This window comes from Arvicanthis niloticus, chromosome X, assembly GCF_011762505.2.
Source record: "Arvicanthis niloticus isolate mArvNil1 chromosome X, mArvNil1.pat.X, whole genome shotgun sequence".
Taxonomy (NCBI): Eukaryota; Metazoa; Chordata; class Mammalia; order Rodentia; family Muridae; genus Arvicanthis; species Arvicanthis niloticus.
This window is the reverse complement of record NC_047679.1, coordinates 87,284,165-87,304,322: the sequence shown is the minus strand read 5'-3', so window position 1 is coordinate 87,304,322 and position 20,158 is coordinate 87,284,165. Positions and strand designations below refer to the sequence as shown.

Below are 20,158 nucleotides of genomic sequence, written 5' to 3'. Positions count from 1 at the left end.
AGTGTCTATCAATTGACACATCAAAGAAAATAAGTAAAGCTTGATATCTGTTTTCAAGGCTTGGTGCGAGTAATAAATATTAGTTAACTTCATTTCACCTTAAAATGTCTGTAGACTCTACCTCAATTGATAAATAGGCAGGATCTCTACAGAGAAAGGTTTTCAGTTAAGGGAATCCTTTATCTAAATCCTAGATGTGACAGAGATCTACTGAAAAGTATTTACTTGAGAAGAAAGTCAGATACAAAAGTATGTACTATAGGATACCATTCATATAAAGGTCAAGAAAAGGAAAAGCTAATGTTTAGAAATGGAAAACAGATCAATGGTCATCTTGGTCCAGGGCACAGTGGAATTGTAAAAGGGGACATGAGGAAAGCACTTTGGGCTGATGGAAACCATCTACTTCTACATAGATATGGTGTTTTCATGGGTGTGTGCAACTGTCAAAACTCACCAAATTATACAGTTAAAATAGATAGAGCTTATAGTACATAAATCACATGAAAATGAAATTACTTATTAAAGACTTTATCTTAGTAGTCACTAAATGAGATTTTATTGAGGATTATTTATTGAGCCTTAAAATTATATCTCAAATATGATTGATTACATACGTTAAAAAATAAATCTACATGTAAATTTCTTCAGAGTGGGATTCAGTGAAATATGACCATGAAAAAGCATTTTTAAAGTGAAGAAAGGATTTTATCATTGTATTCACTTACTGCTTATCATTTATGTAAAAGTGATATTTCTATTAACATGGACTATAGACACAGTAACACGGAATATTTAAATTGACACTTTAGATTATCTAAAGTAGACCAAAGTGTTCATCTGGAAAACCAACCCAGTCTACTGCTAAAACAGATAGCATCCAATAGTAATAACATATCTTATTCAAAGGTATATTCTGAATTGCCCAATACCAACACTTTATGCTCACCAAAGAAAAAGCTTATTCTAAATTGTTTGCTTGTACACCATTTAGTAGTGAAAAATAAGTTATAAAAATACTATGCTCAAATGTTGGACACTGAATTGGTTTATTAAAGATCTAATATGATAAATTATAAGACTTAGTTATCAATTGTATGCACCAATTGATACATACCTTATTTGGGGAAAATGATTTTTTTTTTCTAATTTATGGGCCAATGGTGCAAACTTTTTTCCCTCAGTGGTAAATACAAAAGAAAAGGAACAGGAAAGACATCCAATCCTAAAATTAATATTCAATCAAATTAACCCTATCTTAGGATATGTACATGTGATCCATGACAAAAAATGACTATAAAATGCAGAATATACTTTTGCAAATACTCTTCCAAGTAAATTAGAAATGAACCACTTGTCTTGGCCTTGTCATTTGTTAGGTTACATATTAGTACAGTTTTAGGTAACCTATACTAAAAAGGCAGAAACCACGGCATTTCTTTAGTAGTTACCTTGATTTCTTTATTTTGGATTAATGGTTGGAATATGCATGTTGTTGGATGAGGGTTGTCCATGATGGATGGACAAACTGGGAGCTGGTTAAGTCCACCGAATTTTAAAAGCCAGGAATGGGTTTTTTAGTGGGAACCACCATACTTAATGCCATGCCTGTCTATGCCTTAACTGTATTCTTTTCCCCCTCACGCATAGGCTCAACTATTATTCCAGACTGGGGGTCAGGCTCAAGCTCATGTTCCGGCTCAAGCTCATGTTCGGGCTCAGGTTCCTGTTCGGGCTCAGGCTCTGTATCTGTCTCCGTCTCCGGGTCCAGCTCCAGCTCTGGCTGCAGATGAACCTCTGACTCGGGCACTGGCACAGGCACTGAACCCTCTGGTTCAGGGTCAGGCTGTGTGGCAGGTTCCAGAGGGGGGTTAGGCTCATATTCTGGCTCCAAGACTGTAGTAGTAGGTTCGGTGTTGTGGCCAGCATGGATGGGAGATGGCAGAGTTCCTTCTAGCTGGATGCTATCAACTGGAATTGCCTCATTTTGTCGGGGATGGTGTACATTTGTCATTGGCCTATAAGAAAGAATCGCCAGAAAAACATTAGGGAAGATTCACAGTTGGAAATTTCACATGAAGCCATATACTGTAGCTTTAGTATCGAATAGGCTGTAGACCATTGGTTCTCAACCTTCCTAACACTGTGACACTTTTAATACAGTTCCTCATTTTGTGGTGACCTGAAACCATAAAATTATCTTAGCTTCTACTCCATAATTGCAATTTCGCTATGTTATGGATCATAATATGAATATTTTTGGAGATAGAGGTTTGCTAAAGGGGTCACAACCCACAGGTTGAGAGCCATAGGTTTAGAACAGCTGCTCATTCTGATATTTTTCACTTGCTGTCAGACCAGATGTGTCTGTTCTGGAGTTAAGAAAGGGTTGATTTCAACAATATGAAAGTCCAAGAAAGACACACCATCATTTAAAAACTAGAAAACTAAAATAAAGAAAGGGTCTGAGAAATTAATAAGGTATTTGAGGGTCAAATCCATGGTTCAGTTGTATCTCTATCTCCAACTCCTTAGTGCTTGCCTCCTGAATCCTTTTTGGAATCAAAAAGATGGAAATCCAGGGAAAGGCACACCAATTGGTTATCCAATACATAGTGGCCATCCACACAGATGACAGTACTTAGCAGGTTGTATTTGGAAATATGTATGCATATAGATATACATATATGCACACAGTGACAATTAATGAAAAAAGAGGCCATGAATTTGAAAGAGAACAGGGAAGCATATATGGGAGGATTTGGACGGAAGAAAGGGAAGGGGGAAATGTTGTAATTATAATCTCAAACAAATAAAAATAAGTTTAAAAGGAAGAGGGAAGGGAGAACAAATGAATTTGCATCACCTATACTGTAGTACTTAAGAGTGCAGGCTGTTACGCCAAGCAAATTCTGACTTCCCTGGGCCCTGTGTGCTTTTGCTTTTGTAGGTCTCCTGTTACATTAAACTATTCACAATTGTGTTTATGATTGTGTCAGTATAAAAATAAACCTGTTAATATTAGATCCTAAAACACTTGTCTCTGAGCTAAAAGGACTTCTGTGATGATTAAATTAGTTGATATACGTGCCGAGAACAGAGTCCAGCACACAGGGCTCAATAAACAGGCACCACGGTGCTTTGGGTAAAAACAGTGAGAACAAGCACAGAGCTAACCTTGATCAGTCATGCTGAAAGGGATGCTTAGGGGGAGGCTAGTGGAAGCTACTTCCCAGGAATGTTTGCATTCAGGTTAAGACAACAATGGGGAAGTGGCTGGAAGTCAAAAGGGGCTTACTCAAGTTCAGTGCTGGAATTTAAATTCTTCTTTTGCCTGGATTTAACTTTGTTCCTGGCAAAGTACACCACACAGATGATGATAGCAGCTCCTGTCAGCGCACCGATCAAGGCTCCAATGATGATTCCGACTTCCGGATCTGGAGGGCGCAGATAGAGAGTTGGGAAATCACAACACATCTCCTTCTCACACAGCTGCATTTGAGACTGGTGAAAACCACGGGAAAGATTCCCAGAGCAAGAAAGTGACAGGGAGAGGTCGAGGGAAAAGACACCCCCAGAACTGTGCTACTTAGATTCTTAGTGGATGAGGAAGTGGCTGTGTAGCTTCACGTTGAAATGTATACAAGGGAAGAAAAATATGCCCACTTGGCAGGCAGGTTTGTTTTTAAAGCAGTATTTAGGGAACAAAGTTTCCAGTGTGCATTTATGTGACCAGAGACATTTCATGGCAATCTGGAAACCAGAAACATGGTCTGTTACAGGCAAGAACATTTAATCAGCTTTTCCAAGGCCTAAGTGAAATCTAAAAGCCTCCCTAAAAAGTTTCTCCTCCACACACTCCTTGCACAGGAAGGGGCTGCCTGCATTCTAGTCACTGGGAAAGGATATGCCATCTGGATAAACAGGCATCTGGTTTATTACATCAGTCTATGGAAAAGTTTAATGAATATGAGACAATCCAGCTGAGCACCAGACCTTCAAGCCCAGAGGTGCTGTCCATGACAGAGCGTGTCTGGGTCACAGACCAGACCATCCCCATCTATTTCTCCTTAAACAAGAGGCAACAGTTTATATTTTGAAATGAGGAACGAAATTTGCATAAAAACCTTTCAACTTCTTATAAATAAAGGAATCCATGTAGCCAGGCACAGCCGTGCATGCTTATGACCCTAGCACTCAAAAGGCTGAGGCAGAAAAATCCTGAGTCTGAACCCAGCCTGGGCTCTATACATAGAAAGAGACCTGTCACCAAGGCTCAGGGAATATTGAGGAAGAGGGGGATGGGAAGAGCGTTAAGAGATAGGATGAAGAGCTAGACAGCAAAAAGATATCTTCCAGATATGACATAGCTACTGCACTCATGAACTCCCTGCAGCTGTGGTTATCTGCACAATAATCAAACAAGATTGGACCCTTTCATATTTCATCATGGATGAATGAAAGACCCACGAGGCTCAACCTCTCCCTGCGAGACTACTGACAATCGGTGGTTGTTGGAAGAGGGAATGCCGTTTGTCTTCAGTGGTGTACGCACTGATAAACCGACACTGCTCAAGTAAATCATCTTCCATCAATGCTTAGGCAAGACACTCTAATTAAACTCAGTAGGCCACACACAAAAAAGAAGACATCAAAGGAGAAGAGGGACTTGTTGGGAACCAGTTCTAATGGGAGAGAGGCGGTGAGAGAGGGACGGGGCTGTGTGAAAAGGACTACAATTCGTTATATATGGGTGAAGGTCTAAGGCAATAAAAATAAAACTAAAGGAGCACACATGAATACTTTTAAAAATTAAATGACTCTAAACTTTTGACCAAACAGCATTCTCTTGACCCACTCCGACCACTCTTGATATTTTCCAAAGCTGCTCTTGCTTCCATATTTCTATTACGCCTGCTCTCTGGTGGCCTGCCTTCCTTTCCCCAACATTCATTATTCCCTTCTGCGTTTCTGAGCTCTCTTCATCTCCCACTACATTTGCCTAATACTATTACGGCACAATTTTAATTAAATATTCAATTTATGAAAATTAAATACTGTTCACAACTCAGAAACACCTGTACTGTGGTTCTTTGTTAGACAACACTTTTAAAATGTCTCCCCCATTTTACAGAAACAATAGCCTTTGTTAGTACCTTCAAGTGCCAGCTCAAATGGTACCTCGCCAGCACAGCTGCTCTAGATCTGTAACCATAAGTGTTTCTTTTCTGATGTCCCATATACTCTGTGTAGACCTGTACTATAACATTTAATACATACAGCCTTTGTTTAGCCCTCTAGCTGAATGATGAGCTCCTTGAGTGGAAGACATATTTTTTTCTTAACCTCAGTCTCTTCATCAATTATAACCATCCATAGTAGCTATCTAATAGGTGACTTGGAAGGAAGAGAAGGATAGGAGGGCCGAGAAAGGAAAGGAGGCAAGAAGGAAGAGGAAAGGAAGGAAGGAAAGCCAGGCAAATGCTGGAGGTCATTGGAAAGAAGACTCGAGTATTAATCTTAAGTGACCGCCATCTGCAACGTGATCCTACCTGTAGAAGGGCAGACAACAAATTCAGTGAGAAGTACTGAAAGACAATGGAGATGGTCACAGGAAGGAGCTGAAAGTGAAATGAGAATGGAGAGCAGACAACAGGCTCTAAGAGTTATCAAGGGATCCCGAAAAGGTGTGACAAGACATCCCTTAGAAGGGCTTGTCCCAGGATTTGCCTTCATCTGTCAGTACCAGGGCTCTTAAGTGTAGATATCAGAAAGTAAACAAGTGGCTTTCAAGAGCAAGAGATTTAAAGGCATCCCAGCTGTGCAAGTTAGTAACTTGATGAACTTGGGTAAGTCATTTACCTCCCTAAGGTTCAGTGTACCCTTCAGGAAAATAAGACTAATGTATTTATTCTGCTTCCATAAATAAGGTAGTAGGGAAGGCTGGGAGACATACTGCACATGTAGCACCTGGTTAAGGATCTGGGAAATAATTTAATACTACTACTAATAATAACAAACATTAGGTTATGTTGATTATAGATATGACTGGTTATTATTATAAACAGATATTCATCTTTAAACTTTTAGCTTTATTTTTATCAGAACATAGAAATCAAATAAAATTATGACTATAATTATGTCTTCCCAGATGCATACCATGTAACTTTGATCATATTCTCACCCCTGCTACTTTCCCCCATTCCTCTTCCATCTTCCTCCCACTGGATTCTTTTGTCTTTCCCCCAACAGCCCCCTTCTACTCTTATGTCATTTTTAAAAATCCAGATTCTGCCTATGAGAGAAAGCATGTGACATTTGTGTTTCTCAAATATGGCTTTTTTCATTTCCATTTTCATGAAAACAACATAATGCCACTGTTCTTTGTGGCTGAATAAAACACTACATGCTCATCAGGCGATGGCAATCTGTGAGTCTGTAACCTGGCTGAAGGAAGACTGAAGTCAGCAGGGTTATACAGCTCACTTTGTGCTGTGCTGCCTTGAGTTCTTTTTAATGTAGACACAGAAGTGTTACAACTGGATCATATGGTAGCTCTACTGGTGTTTGTTTGTTTGTTTGTTTTGAAGATCCTCTAGACCAATTTCTGTTGTGGTTGCTCTACTTCACATTCCCACCAGCAGTGTGGGAAGCAGTTCCTTTTCTTCCATGGCCTTGCTCAAATTTTCTGTTTGATTTCTAGATAATAGTCATATGACTGCGGTACAATGGATGCTCACCAGAATTCTGGTGTGCATTTTCTGATGGTAAAAAACATTGAACATTTTTTTCATATATTTGTTGCCTAGTTGTAATTCTTCTGAGACTTGTCTGTACAAAGCATCTACCTATTTATTGACTGGATTATCCCTGGATTTTTTTAAGTTCTTCATATATTCTGGGTAACAATCCTCTGTGGGCTAACTGTCTGGTCAATACTTCCTTCCATCCTCTATGCTGCATTTTCTTTCAGTTTGTTATTTTCTGTGCTGTACAAAAGCTTTTTAAATTTCATACAAGAGCAAGCTCATCTATCTGTTCTTGCTCTTATTTCCTGGGCTACCAAAGTCCTTGTCAGAAAGTCCGGCTTGTACCATATCTTTAAGTATTTCCCTGTGTTTTCTAGAGGCCAATCTTAAGTGGGAAATTTGAGACCTATAAATTTGACAAAGATAGCCAAAAAGCTACGTAAGAAAGAGCATCCTGGACTATTAATAACACCACTGTTTTTATTTATCAAACAGGAACACCTACTTTCTAATGACTTATGTGATGCATAAGTAAACTACCCAGTGAAGGGATTAATAGATATATTATGTAGATATTAGAGACTTGGATAGCCATTCATCATATCAACTTACCACTAAAGCACAGAAATATCTAGAGAGGCAAGAAGGACTAAAGAGAGATTCTAATAAATGTGCTCAACTGGTAGCCCCAAGCAACTTGACTCAAGGATAAAGTATGAAAGTCATATGGTCAACTCACGTGAAGAGGTTAAGTCAATTTCACAGGAACTATTGCCAAGACTGTTGATGGCAGTACACTGGTAATAGCCTTGTTCAAAATTTGTTAGATTTCCAATAGCCAAAACTCCAGTGGCAGAGTCTGTCAAAACCAGGAAACACATGTTTGAGATCTCTTGTCATCTCAGTTCACATTGCTTAATTCCAACCTTCATTCTTACAGTGGCCTCTCCTGATGGACAAGATCCAACTAGGTCTCTTGGGATGCTCTAAAAGTAACCCTACAACACAGACCCTCCTGACTGCCTCCCAGATGAATTCTACACTCTGGAAAATAGACATGCCACAACCATCATGTTAGGAGACATGCATTATTTTAAGCACACCTCTGTCCCCCCCCACACACACACAAACACACTGACATCAAGGGAAGAAATGTTCGAGCACTTCAGACAAGCATCGGACAGCACATACTGTTAGGTAAGCACTTCAGACGCGCATCAGACAGCAACCCTAACACCAGACCAATCCAGAAGTTCTGAAAGGCAATACTCACTGAAGCTTTCTTTTACTGGCACAATGGTGTTTCCCTCAATCCTATACCAGTAATACACAGGAGACGGCGTTCCAAAGGCAGAAAGGCAAGACAAGGAAATAGGATAGCCTGCTTCTGGTCTTCCTTGGATGGTACAAAGGGGCTTGGAAGGTTTGACTGTAAGGCAATGACAAAGATTAAGATTCCTGCAAGAAAACGGCAGTCTGTGACCATTGCAGTCCCTTTCTTGATTTTGTGTCACAAACCAAGAGAACATACATTTATTTATTTAGTCTATTTAGTTTAGTCTTTAAAAAGGTTTTTTTTTTTCTTTTTAGGGGACAGTTTTCTAATTGTACCACCAGATGGGAGTAGAGCACTTCAGCTGCAGGGGCCATCTAGTCAGGAGCCCATTAAGATTCAAATAGTGTCTCTTCTGTCTGCCTCTTCCCCAGATTTATAACCATGCATTTCCTCATTGTATCCTAAAATATGCCTTTATTAAAGCAGCCAAAGGTAAGCAAACTCTGAATAGAAACATACCTTATGTTTTAAAAGCAGTCTTAAATGAAAACAGAACCCTTTTTAGAAAATAAATTTTGAAATATTCCATCAATATTGCATTCTCTATTCCTTTGTGAGGCTGTTTTTTCATTTATTCATCTATAGGTGACCCAAACTTGCTGGGAGGCTTTGAATTTGTCTCTGTTTCTCCTCAGCAGAAGCCCATTTTACATATGTGCTATATGATGCTGCAATCTTTCTGTCACTCAGCAAGCATTTAGCTATGTGCCTTCTATCTGTCTAGAACTAGACTAGGCACTGCAGATTCAAATGCAACTTGATCACAGTTCTGAAATTGGGTTGAGGATACTGAGAGATGAAGTTACAGAACATTGGGGGCCTGCACCTTGGAGGGCTCTGTATTATACACGTTTTGCACTGGGAACAGGAGACCATGGGTTTAAGAAAGGTAGGGATAATGATTTTTCTAATACTTCACATGGAGCTCTCAGATATAAATAAAGGGTTCCTGAGCCAAGCGAAAAGCCATTCAAGAGGTATTAAGAAAATGGTGTCAACAGGAGCTAGTGGCCAGCTAGCTACAGAGGATGATGAAGAGGGGAAGGATTATGGGCAGTTCCAGGCTTCTGCTCCTGGGTCCAGGATCAGTGCTGATGCAAGAATTCAGGTAAAAGAACAAGTTTTAGAGGAAGGGATGAGGAGGAGTGACATTGGGGGTAGTTTGCCACATGTTGACTTTTCAGCTATATATGACAGCACTTGGATGGAGACATTCTGTAGATAGCTGTGAGTCACAGTCTCCCCATCCTCCTTACTTTGTGTCACCTACTCTGGTCCTAAATGACATACACAGATAATGGTCATAAATTCTACACATTCCAATTAACATTTGTCCTTTTGTTTTATGTTTGGTTGGCTGGTTGGTTTGAGGGTCTTTTGAGGCAAGGTCTCATGCAGCCTAGGCTCACTTTAAACTTGCTATGTTGCCGAAGATAAACCTTCAATTCATGATCATCTGGCCTCTACCTCTCAAGTGCTAGTATTGCAGTCATAAGCCACTATACCTAGCTCTTCTTCCTTATCTTCAATTGGATTGTAACAACTATCTCTCTAGTGGTTAACACTCTCAAACTTATGAAATTCACACTTTAAATGCTTCAGACTCATGCCTTGGGTTCTCCTTGGACAATACCCACATTTTATTGTTCAAATTTATCTGCTCTAATATAGGGGCTATAACATTTGGAGCATTTTTTAAAAGATATTAAGCCTACTCATAGTTGAATGCTATGGTTAAATGGCCTAGTTCAAGGGTGGCAAATCAAGGTTTTCCCATCTCAAAAAGCCAACTCTGCAACTTTACATAATAGGTATTTGGGCAAGTTACTTAACTGAAACTAAACCTCAGTTTGACTCATCTATAAAATATAAATAAGAAATGGTCTAAGTTCTAGCTGGTCAAATGAAAATACCATAGACAGGGACTTGTACATGGAATTGATGTTGGCTGTGCCTTAGACTAATTTTTGCTATTGAAATCAATCTTTTATAAGCTTCTGCTCTGGTAAGCCATCTCAGACTCAAACCCTTGTTACACACAAAGAAGACAGATGTGTATAAGCACAACACTTCAAATTGTTTCACTCGTCTTTGAAAACAAATATCTTTTGATTTAGAGTATTTTCTACTTAGATTTCAATCCCTCTTCCATATCAATGGCTTTCTAAGATGAGAAAAACTTGATTAACCTACCTTAAACTAGGCCATTTAACCATATCGTTCAACTATGACTAGGCTTAGTGTCTAAAAAAAATAGCTCCTGTATTAGAACAGAGCAATTTGAACAATAAAACGTGGGTATTTTGATATTAAAATGTCAGGCACTAGGACTAAATTATAGACAACAATCTAGAATAACTGGCACTTGTACATTGAGTCCAAATTCAAATCCAGATTAGACCTCTTCTTTTTCTCCTTCTCTCTTTCTCTTTTTATTATTTACAAAACACTAGGTGACTCATTTTGAGACAAGCTGTAAACCTATATATCTTCTAAAACTACTGAATCAGAATTGAGCTGACATTTCATCCAGTTAAAGTCCCCAAAAGAGCTAGTATGTTTTATTGGCAAAGCCATTGATCTACCCTTTGGCTTTATTGCTTTCATCAGAATTGCGATTGAAGGAAAAAGTTCATCTCAGAAGATAAATGAAAATGCTTCCGTGTGCTCACAAAACTCCTCTAAATTAATAATTTTTACGTGGCAAACTGCAGAATGAAGATGGTGTTCATTCCAAATGTACACATAATACTTATTCAGAGTCGATCTGAGAATTTTTCAGAGATTGATTTTCCAAAGTTGTCATGACTACTGGAAACCTCTTAAATGAATGGCCATCCAACAAAACACCTGCTTCTTTGTTCACTGCTGCTTTCTTTACGTGAAGTGTAACCTGCCACTTCAGCCTGTGGTCTGCCTGACCAGGACAAAATTCTCTTTCCCTATTGAGTCTTCTCTAGTTCTCCTTTTGAAGTTATTCACACCTGACCTGTGCCTTCTCAGCTTTCCCTCAAAACACCCATTGAAAGCTTTTTTTTTTTTTTCAATCTGTCCTTTCATGAGATTGGATTTCTGGAGGGCTGAGACCCTATCTTTGACATCTTACTATTTCCTCTGCCTAGAACAGTAACTGAAACATGTTCTCTGGCTTTGATTAAGAAACTCATGAATGCAGAAAGAAAGAAAGAAAGAAAGAAAGAAAGAAAGAAAGAAAGAAAGAAAGAAAGAACTCTTGAATGCAAAGTAAATACACAGAATTGATGGCCATGTTGGGCAATAATCTCAAAGATGCATTGCTACACTATACCTACCATCACAGCTGTTTACCTATAAACATATATACATTATGGGTATAGTACAGCATTTTGTATACCATACACATGACTGTAGTGTAACATTTAGAAAGGAGACCAATGTGTCCCTCCCTATGTGCTCCTAGGCTGGTGGTTTAGACCCTGGGGAGCTCTGGCTGGTTGGTATTATTGCTCTCCTCATGGGGCCACCAACCCTTTCGTTCAACTCCCTCATAGATATTTTTCTTTCTTGTGCCGAATTAAGTTCATAATAATACAAATGACAGTGATAAGGAAAGACATAAGCAATGCCCCATGGGTTTAGCATGACCATCCTAACTTGAGTTTTCACTGAATTTGGGCCTCAGCAAGTGTTTGTTTGAATCGTTATCATCATCTAGCTATGTGGTACTTTTATTTGTGAGTTCATTATAATAATAAAGAGGGTTTTTTAAATGTAGTGTTATGAAGAGCCATCTGCAATGGAGTATCAATAATTCTCCTGAACAACTGGTCTCTCCAACTCACCCATGTCTACTTTGCCCAGTCCCAATCAGGGTATTGATATGCAATGGGATTTGAGAACTGCAAACCGACTTCAAAAATTTAGAGATAATTTACTATCACTACTTCTGGAAAGTTGAAAATCATAGGTTACATTTTTATTAATAAAATTATATATTTTTTTACTGTTTCTAGATAAGGAATCTTTAGATTGTTCAGCATCTTCAGTTTATGGGTTTTGGCTGCTCCAAGGAAGTTATGACCAAGTCATGGCAATGACCTTCAAAGACTCATAGGGCAGCAAGCAAACCCAAAACTAGCTTAGGGTAGCTTTAGCTTGTGGAAATTCACTGGGAATCCTCTGAACTTCAATTTTAAGAAAATTAACCTTCCTGAGTAGCTTAGCTCAGGGCTATTTCCAAGCCTTTCTTCACAATTGCCTCTGCTCAGATCACCGCAGAGACATAGCAGCAACAGAAAATCATTAGAGGATTAATCCCTCAAATTACTTGAACATTAAAAGGGCCTTTAATCCCCAGCACCTAATTGAATTCTTATAATAAATCAGTAAAGGAGACAGACTTAAAACCTATCTTACGGTGGTCAGAGAGTGATGGACTACATTGCAAGAGGTTACTGAGAACAGAGAAAGGCCTTCTAGAACCCAAGTTTTCTGATTTCCAGTCTCATAGTTTCTGGCATTCTTGCCACACTATATTCCCCCATACAGATGCCTGGTCTTCTGAACTGCAACATAAGCTGTTCTAGGAATGGGTTCATCTACTTCTATACCCTAATGCCTAGCACAAGGCTCAGCACAATAAAAACAACTGCCTGAGAAAACCACTCTTAAACGTTACCTCCTGGGTAACATGTACCTCTTCTTCAGGACAGTAAAGGCAATGACAGAGTTCATAGTAAGCATCAACTGGTTCCTTTTAGTATCACACAGGTAGCAAGACAACTGTGGCTAGTTCTTTTAGATGTGCACCTTGTTGCCAATTTTTAAGCCCCTCAGCTACATAGTCATTTGGCCTAGGGTCTCCATTCCTATGATGCATATAGTCAAACTCAAAACAGCTCCATTTGGGGCTACTTGTAAAGGTTTCAAGCCCTTCTTTCCCTCTAATATTTTCTTCTTTTCAGTCTGCAGTTAGGTCTTTAGTGTTCTCAAACGTTGGAATGATCCCTCAAAACCAATCAGTCTAACAAACAAACAAACAAACAAACAAATAACACCAACGACCATTGGGTGACCCTCAAGGACAACAGTCATTCCTCCATCACTACCAACCTTATTGTTTCATGTACAAAGTAGGGGCGCTATAAATCCTGAATAAATGAACTTCTCCAAGTCTATTCTGATAGTGGATATGATTTGTCTGACGTCATACAATAAATGTGTTCATCCTAACTTAATTCTTCTAATGGCTTAACAAGTATCATTTCCCCAAATAGCATTAGCATTTTGAAAAGGGAGCCCCGCCCCCTTAATCAAAATTCAAGATCATTCTCAGTTACATAGCAAGCTCAAGGCTGTATGGCTCCATGAGACTCTGCCTCAAAACAAAATGAAACACGATAAAAAAATAAATGAATGAATGAATGAATTACTAGATAGATAGATAGACACATGATAGATAGATAGATAGATAGATAGACACGTGATAGATAGATAGATAGATAGATACATAGATAGATAGATAAAAATGTAGACTCTTCTGTTTTGTTTGAAAGAATGATTTCATGGTGAGAAAAATAGTAGGTTTGGAAAAGGGAATAAATAGATTGACAATTGTTTCTTGTAGCTAAGTGTGGCTCTTAGTATAAGTTCCTCCTAAAAGTATTACTGGCGATCATTTTGTGGACCAATGAGTGTCTCACTGTATTCTTCTGAGCTATGGGCTGCATAGAGGTTATGTTATTTACTATATCATTTTAGTGGCCCCTTTTCTCTGGCTACTGTTTCGGTACATTTTATGGTAATTTTTAGGTATTACTATATGGGTTGAGTTGGAATGCTGTCTCCATTAATAAAATGAAACTTAAATAAATAAAACTATCTCTGATAATAAATGGAGGAGGGAGGACAATTACCCCCATGGATATAATTGATACCATAGCCCACTGACTTGACTCATTCACTGTTGTAAGTTGCTTCAAGATAAGAAAAGGCATGAAAATAATGTCCATACCTAAGACAGTGACGTCAAGGATGCCTTGGTTTTTGCCGGCAAAATCTGGAGGATTGTTGACATCACAGATGTAAATTCCACTGTCTGCTGGCTGCATATGCAATATGGTGATAGATGCATTACCAGGATTAGTAGCTCCTATTATTCGATTCTTGAATTGCCCAATACCTGAAGCCTGTCCACCTTCAGAGTAGTAGATCTAGGATAGAAAAATAATTCAGATGAGAATCTGAGAGTATCCAGGATGAATATAAGCTACCAGGAAGTCCCTTCTATATGTGTTCTAGGGATCCTAGATTTCTCAGTTCAATGGGGCATTTAACTTTCTGTTGTTGATAGCCGTTTCCTCGTTTGCCTCCGACCAGCTCTGTGATGTCACTGGGGCAGGAACTGCTAAGCCTATTTTACAGAAGAGAGGGCAATTTGAGTTCCAAGAATTTAACTTCTAGCCTTGGGCTAGGAGAACAAGACACTCACCTGCTCATTCTACCCCGGAGAAGCTCTTCATGTAACAGCAGATAAGATACATCTCAAGACGCATTTACCACTTTGTGAACTTCTGATTCACACTTACCTTGCCCAATGAGACTGCTTTACCTAGAATTTTAAATGTCCGTGTCCCTTTCATGCACACATACCTCTTAGATAAGTACACATGTATTTTTTTCTGTTTGTTAGAAATATAAAACTTCAAGGTAGAATATGCCTTGAGAAATCACTTAGTCTCATTCTTTCCTAGTGGTAAGATATGTCCACATAAACTAGTAAAAGGCCAACAGTGCACTTGGTCCATGTTAGCTACCATCTTTCCATGTCAAATAAGAGAATTTAAAACTTCAGATGATAGCCGGGCAGTGGTGGCGCACGCCTTTAATCCCAGCACTTGGGAGGCAGAGGCAGGTGGATTTCTGAGTTCGAGGCTAGCCTGGTCTACAGAGTGAGTTCCAGGACAGCCAGGGCTACACAGAGAAACCCTGTCTTGAAAAACCAAAACCAAAAACAAAAACAAAAAAAACAAAAACAAAAGAACTTCAGATGACTCATCTGAGGCCACAGGATTCATTTTGTTACTGTTGTCATTATTACAATACACTGGACTTGAGCCAAGCAGTGGCATAAACCTAAAGTCTCATTCTCTTTGGAAGCTGAAGCAGGAGCACTATGATTTGAGAACCACCTAATTTATATAACAAGATTGTCTTTTAAAGCACTCTCAAGCATACTCAAGAAAGGCCAAATCCTAGCATGGTGAGAAAAGGTGGGCATGAAGTCCAACTCTAGCCAAGAAGCAATTGGCAATTGATTGTTGCTGGCAGAGGGAGAGTCAGTTTTAAGAATATTGTCTCTGATAAGTCAGTCAACTGCACTCCAGTGGAAGGTCGCCCATTCAAGAACATATAGTCAGCACAAACTGGATTTGATGGGTAGAAAAAAGAGAGGACACAAAACAGAGTGGCTAGGGAAGGAAGTAGTGGATCTTGGAAAGTGGACAGGGGGTGAATATGATCAAAACATACTATACAAAGAAGAGCTACACAGACTTAGTGACTGCTGAAAAAGGGGGACTCAGGATCTCCCCACGATGAGCCCTCTAATTGGTTATTCAACACCAAGTGGCCAGCTCTAACTATATATATCACTATATGGACTCAATGGGTTACATTTATATATTTATTCATATATAATAATTATGAGAGAAAAATCACCACAAATTTAAGAGGGACCAAGGAGGAAAGAGAAAATTCGGGAGAAGATGGAGAGAGGAGACCAAGAGGAGTAATGTAATACAGTAGACATATACCAAATTTAAAAACAACAAAAAGATACTATTATATAGCACAATTTTTAAAAAAAATAAATTTTACAATAAAAAACAATTAATTTGATTTAAGAAAGATCGGAATTCTACTCTCATCTCCATGAAATAGCATGTATTTTAGGTTTCAATGGTAACCATGGGGTAAGAATCATATGGTACAAGAAAGTCTGGCCTAGGTGTCCCATAATCTAGGTTGGTCCACAGCTCTGCCTCTGACTGTGATGTGGTCACATGAGGTGTTCCCTAGCTATGCCTCCATAGCAACTTGCTGAGAGATAAGAAGCAAAGATAGCTAATCTGTCTAACCTTTTAGTTTCCACCTGTGAACAAGGAGCCAGAGCAATGTGTTCCAAAGTAGGACATTGGTTTTCAGTGATGTCTAAATGAATGCCTATTAATTTTAATGTTGAAGAGAAATACATCTAGTATAATATATGTAACTTTATGAATATTGTTGCTTAGGTGACATAAAGATTTTAATATGTTAAAAGTCCCAGTCACTAGAGAAACTATTAACTAAACAAAGTTCTGGGAATACACAGATATGACAAAAATTATGAAGCTACAGCATGAGTGACTGCAACTTGGGAACCACTAGATGAGGTAATAAAACCTGAGTTCCCTTCACAATATACATATTCTATGTAGACAGTTTGCTAAATTAATATAAATGTGTGTCATTCAGTGATTCCAATGTATGTCCCACGAATCGGGATTGCTTTAGTCTAATGAGACAAGTTATTTTCATAAAATCTTCTAGATGGTTCTTCTGGTTCATTTAATTCATTAGCCTCATTTTATAGAAGAAACTGAAGCCAAGGGAGGTTTCAAAAATGGAACAAAATCAACAGTTGAGGGGATGGGTGGGTTTTTAATGATAGAGCACTGGCCTAGCATGGCTGATCTCCTTCCTATGCACCACCCTCAGCTGAATAAAAATGGCGACACACAAGCAAAACCAGTTTAAACAGAAGTAGTTCTTCCAATTTCTTGCCCAGGGGTCTTTACCTTATCAATCTCTTAAAAAGAGAAAAAGAGTCAAAGAAGAAAAAAAAAAAACAAAGGAAGATAGTGATAGTATCCAGTAGAACTCAAATGTGCCTTTCTGCCTCTGTGCAGAAAGACCAACACAGACATTTTCAAAAAAAATGAGGATAATGGAAGTGAAAACAATTTCCTCTCTTTGTTGTTTTCTCTAACATTCTTCTATGCCCTAAACATGCTGCCTTATCTAGTTCGTTCATTTATGCCACGTTTTGCCCGAACTTAACCAGGAGCAGTGCTTGACCAACCAGAAAGCTACCAGAGTAACTCAAGGTATTCAAATGAGGTAGGTGTAGATTTAACTTATCCAAAGACTTGACTACACTGACAGGCAACACTACATCTATTTACTTATGAATGGGAAGCATGAGATCCTGTTGTGTCTTACCTGGAGCCCAACCAACTGCCATCAAGACAGCCCTTTACAACCTATGCCTCTGGCCAGTTCCTCTGCTCCCAAGAAGAAGCAGGTCAGCCCCGCTTTATGATGTTTGATGATGTCACAATGAGATGCAGCATCAATCCTGCCACAGAAAGCTCTAGAGGGGCTAGGTGAAAGGACCTTGATTGTGCCGAGATGAGGCTCCAAGAGGACCTTTTAGTCAAGGACTAAGTCATAGAAGGGTATATCTGAGACCGGGCATGTTGGCACATGCTTGGAATCAAAACGATCACAAATGCACAGTCAGGATGACTTATAAGGGTGACTTTGTCTTAATAAATAACAAATAAATAAAATTTGAAAAAAATTAAATGGAAAGAAGCAACTGTAAAAGTCTAGTGGGACCTGAATCAAGGGGAAAGTGACAGGTAAGTAAACAATGAGGTGTCAGACATGTAACTTATCCTCCATCCCTTCCATTCAGCTCCTTATACTGCAGTCTAATCAATATTTCCCTCACAGACAATAGACACTAAAGGGATGACACAGGAGACCTGGAGTTCAGGCTGTTGTCTGAGGAAGAGAAGAGTCACAAGCTTGATAGCCAGACACACAGATAAAGGAGCTTTCTGCTCGGGCAAACCCACTGTCTTCTCATTATCCTTGGGAAGAAAACAAGAAGAAAAGGTTTTCTCCAAACTGCTTATCTAATATCACCGTGGAAGGACTACAAGTTGGTTTCACTTTCCACAAAAGAGTAATACTTAAAAATCAAAGCTAAGTAAAAGAAAATTAAAGCTGAATAGTGAATATAGATATAGTCAACTTGGAGATCAGTGCAACTGAGGCCAAGGAAAAGCCTCATGTGTTCTACAGGCCACATCCTTGGCAGGGATGAGAGGAGGCCTGCTTTAAGAAAATCTATACCAATGTTTTCCAAAGTCATACTTGTTAAAATTACACTCATTGCTGCCTGTGCCCATGTTCATGACCAAAAGCCCTGCTTTCTCTCAGTATTTCCTCTTTCTGCCCTCCTTATTGGTGGCTGGTGGGTAGAGTCACAAGAGCCTATTAGTGATTACATCCTCTTCGAGATCACTTAGTTCACGTTACAGAGGTTCAGGAGCTCTCAGGGGGCTGGATGGATACTGGAAATATGAGAACAAGCTGGGGCAGGGTCTATAAGTATGGGTAGGCTTAAGAAGGCCAGAGGGGACTATGGTATTTATTACTGAGGAGCTGGCATAACCTGTGGAAACAAAATGCTGGCCTAGCCAACCTAAATACGTCTGTTGGCCAAACCAGGCCCCGAAGCCTCCAGTTTGTGAAGTCTGATTCATTCTCATCTATTACAGATGACACTGAGGCCCCAAGAGAGGAAGTGATTTTCCCCAAGTTCACACAGTCAATTTACAGTCAGACCTGGAATCCAAGCCTCAGGACTCCCAGAGTATGCATTAAGAGAGCACTCTCAGTCCTGCCCAAGACAAGGGGGTGATTTACTGTCCCCTTTGGGACCATTCTATTGCTTATGCCAGTCTCCCTTTTCTATTTGTGCCAGTCGCTGCAGTTCCCTGGTCTGGTGCTTCCTATGCTGAACAACAGTTTTGCCACATGATGCACGATGGGTTCTCCAGCTGCACTGTAGGCTCCCAGTCTCTTTGGACAGCAGCCTTCCTCTACCTCTGATGCCAAGTTTCTAGTCACACAAGGCTGTGCAGCTGGTAGCCAGTTGTTGCCTCAATTTTGCAGCACAGCTCTCAAACTAGAGGCTGGATGTATAAGCAAGAAGGCGTGAAAGGATCCCATCTGCTTTCTATTTAAGTCAGAGTTGGATTTACTAAATGCCTTTAGCTTCCAGAACTGCTTTCCAGGTTCCTTTGGGAGATATGGAAGCCTGGGAGTCCACAGCTAAACCGCACATTCTTTCCTTTGCCTCCCTTCCAGCTCCTTGTTTGTGCTCCCAAAGCAGCTAGACATGGGTTGGAAAGTGGCAAAGGGCTTCAGGCCCAGACATTTCTCAGGTCTGTGCTATGGAGGCTATGGCTATACACAATAGAAATAGAATACCACAAAAAAGGCTCTCTGCTACTGGCTTGAGATGTCCACCATTTGAGTGACTATTTTAGGTAAAATCATGGAAGATCCCTGCTTGAGGGTACTTCTTCAGCAGAAATGAAATGAAGCCCAGAATAGATCAGCATTAGTACAAAGAGATGGGAGATTTGGAAGGTTCTCTGATAGCAACAGTAGCACGTTGGGCCATTTGTTGGGTGGCTCTGTTGCATGTATTGCAGAGCATTTAACATCTCTAGCCAGCACTCACCAAATGTCACTAGAGACTCCAAGTCCTGAAAAATCAAATCAATGCCCTCTCCATTATTACATTCCCCTGAAATGATGAAACATCCCCCCCTCTTCAAGGTTACAGAAATATTTGAAATAATGTTACCTACAGAGGACAGAACAGGTTTAAAAATGCAAGAATCCAAAAAAAAAAATATGAAGACATTCAACTCTGGGGAAGGAGTTGTCCAAATTGGAGACATGGACATGAGGATCGTGAAGGATTTCTTCTATTATACAGATTGTAGGTGACAGTTGTCTAACACAACCAAACTAAGCAGTGTTGCTGTGCATTTTGTTCATGGGTAAATGTTGTCTCTAGTTTTAGCAATAGCAAGGCAGACAGAAAAGGGAAGCATCTATGGACAGAGAGGTACCAGATTTCTGAAAACTTCCTGGTTAGTCTGTTTGTACCAGGTACGTTTTCAGAGATTATCCCCTGAGGGATGGAATGAAACTGTCCATATTTTTAGACACAGGGCATTTCTAA

General features: G+C 39.5%; 1 protein-coding gene across 2 annotated transcripts in view; it reads right to left on the bottom strand.

The window, feature by feature from the left end:
• Positions 1-1,032: 1,032 nt before the first annotated feature.
• Vsig1 (V-set and immunoglobulin domain containing 1) overlaps positions 1,033-20,158 on the bottom strand; it is a 32,872-nt gene continuing 13,746 nt past the window's right edge. For both annotated transcript variants that reach the window (XM_034485533.2, XM_034485534.2), the window contains 5 exons: positions 14,078-14,276; positions 8,023-8,178; positions 7,489-7,608; positions 3,299-3,437; positions 1,033-2,018 (listed from right to left, as the gene is read on the bottom strand). In XM_034485533.2, coding sequence (XP_034341424.1) covers positions 1,613-2,018; positions 3,299-3,437; positions 7,489-7,608; positions 8,023-8,178; positions 14,078-14,276 — 1,020 coding nt within the window. In that variant the 3' untranslated portion in view covers positions 1,033-1,612. The remainder of the gene's footprint in view (positions 2,019-3,298; positions 3,438-7,488; positions 7,609-8,022; positions 8,179-14,077; positions 14,277-20,158) is intronic.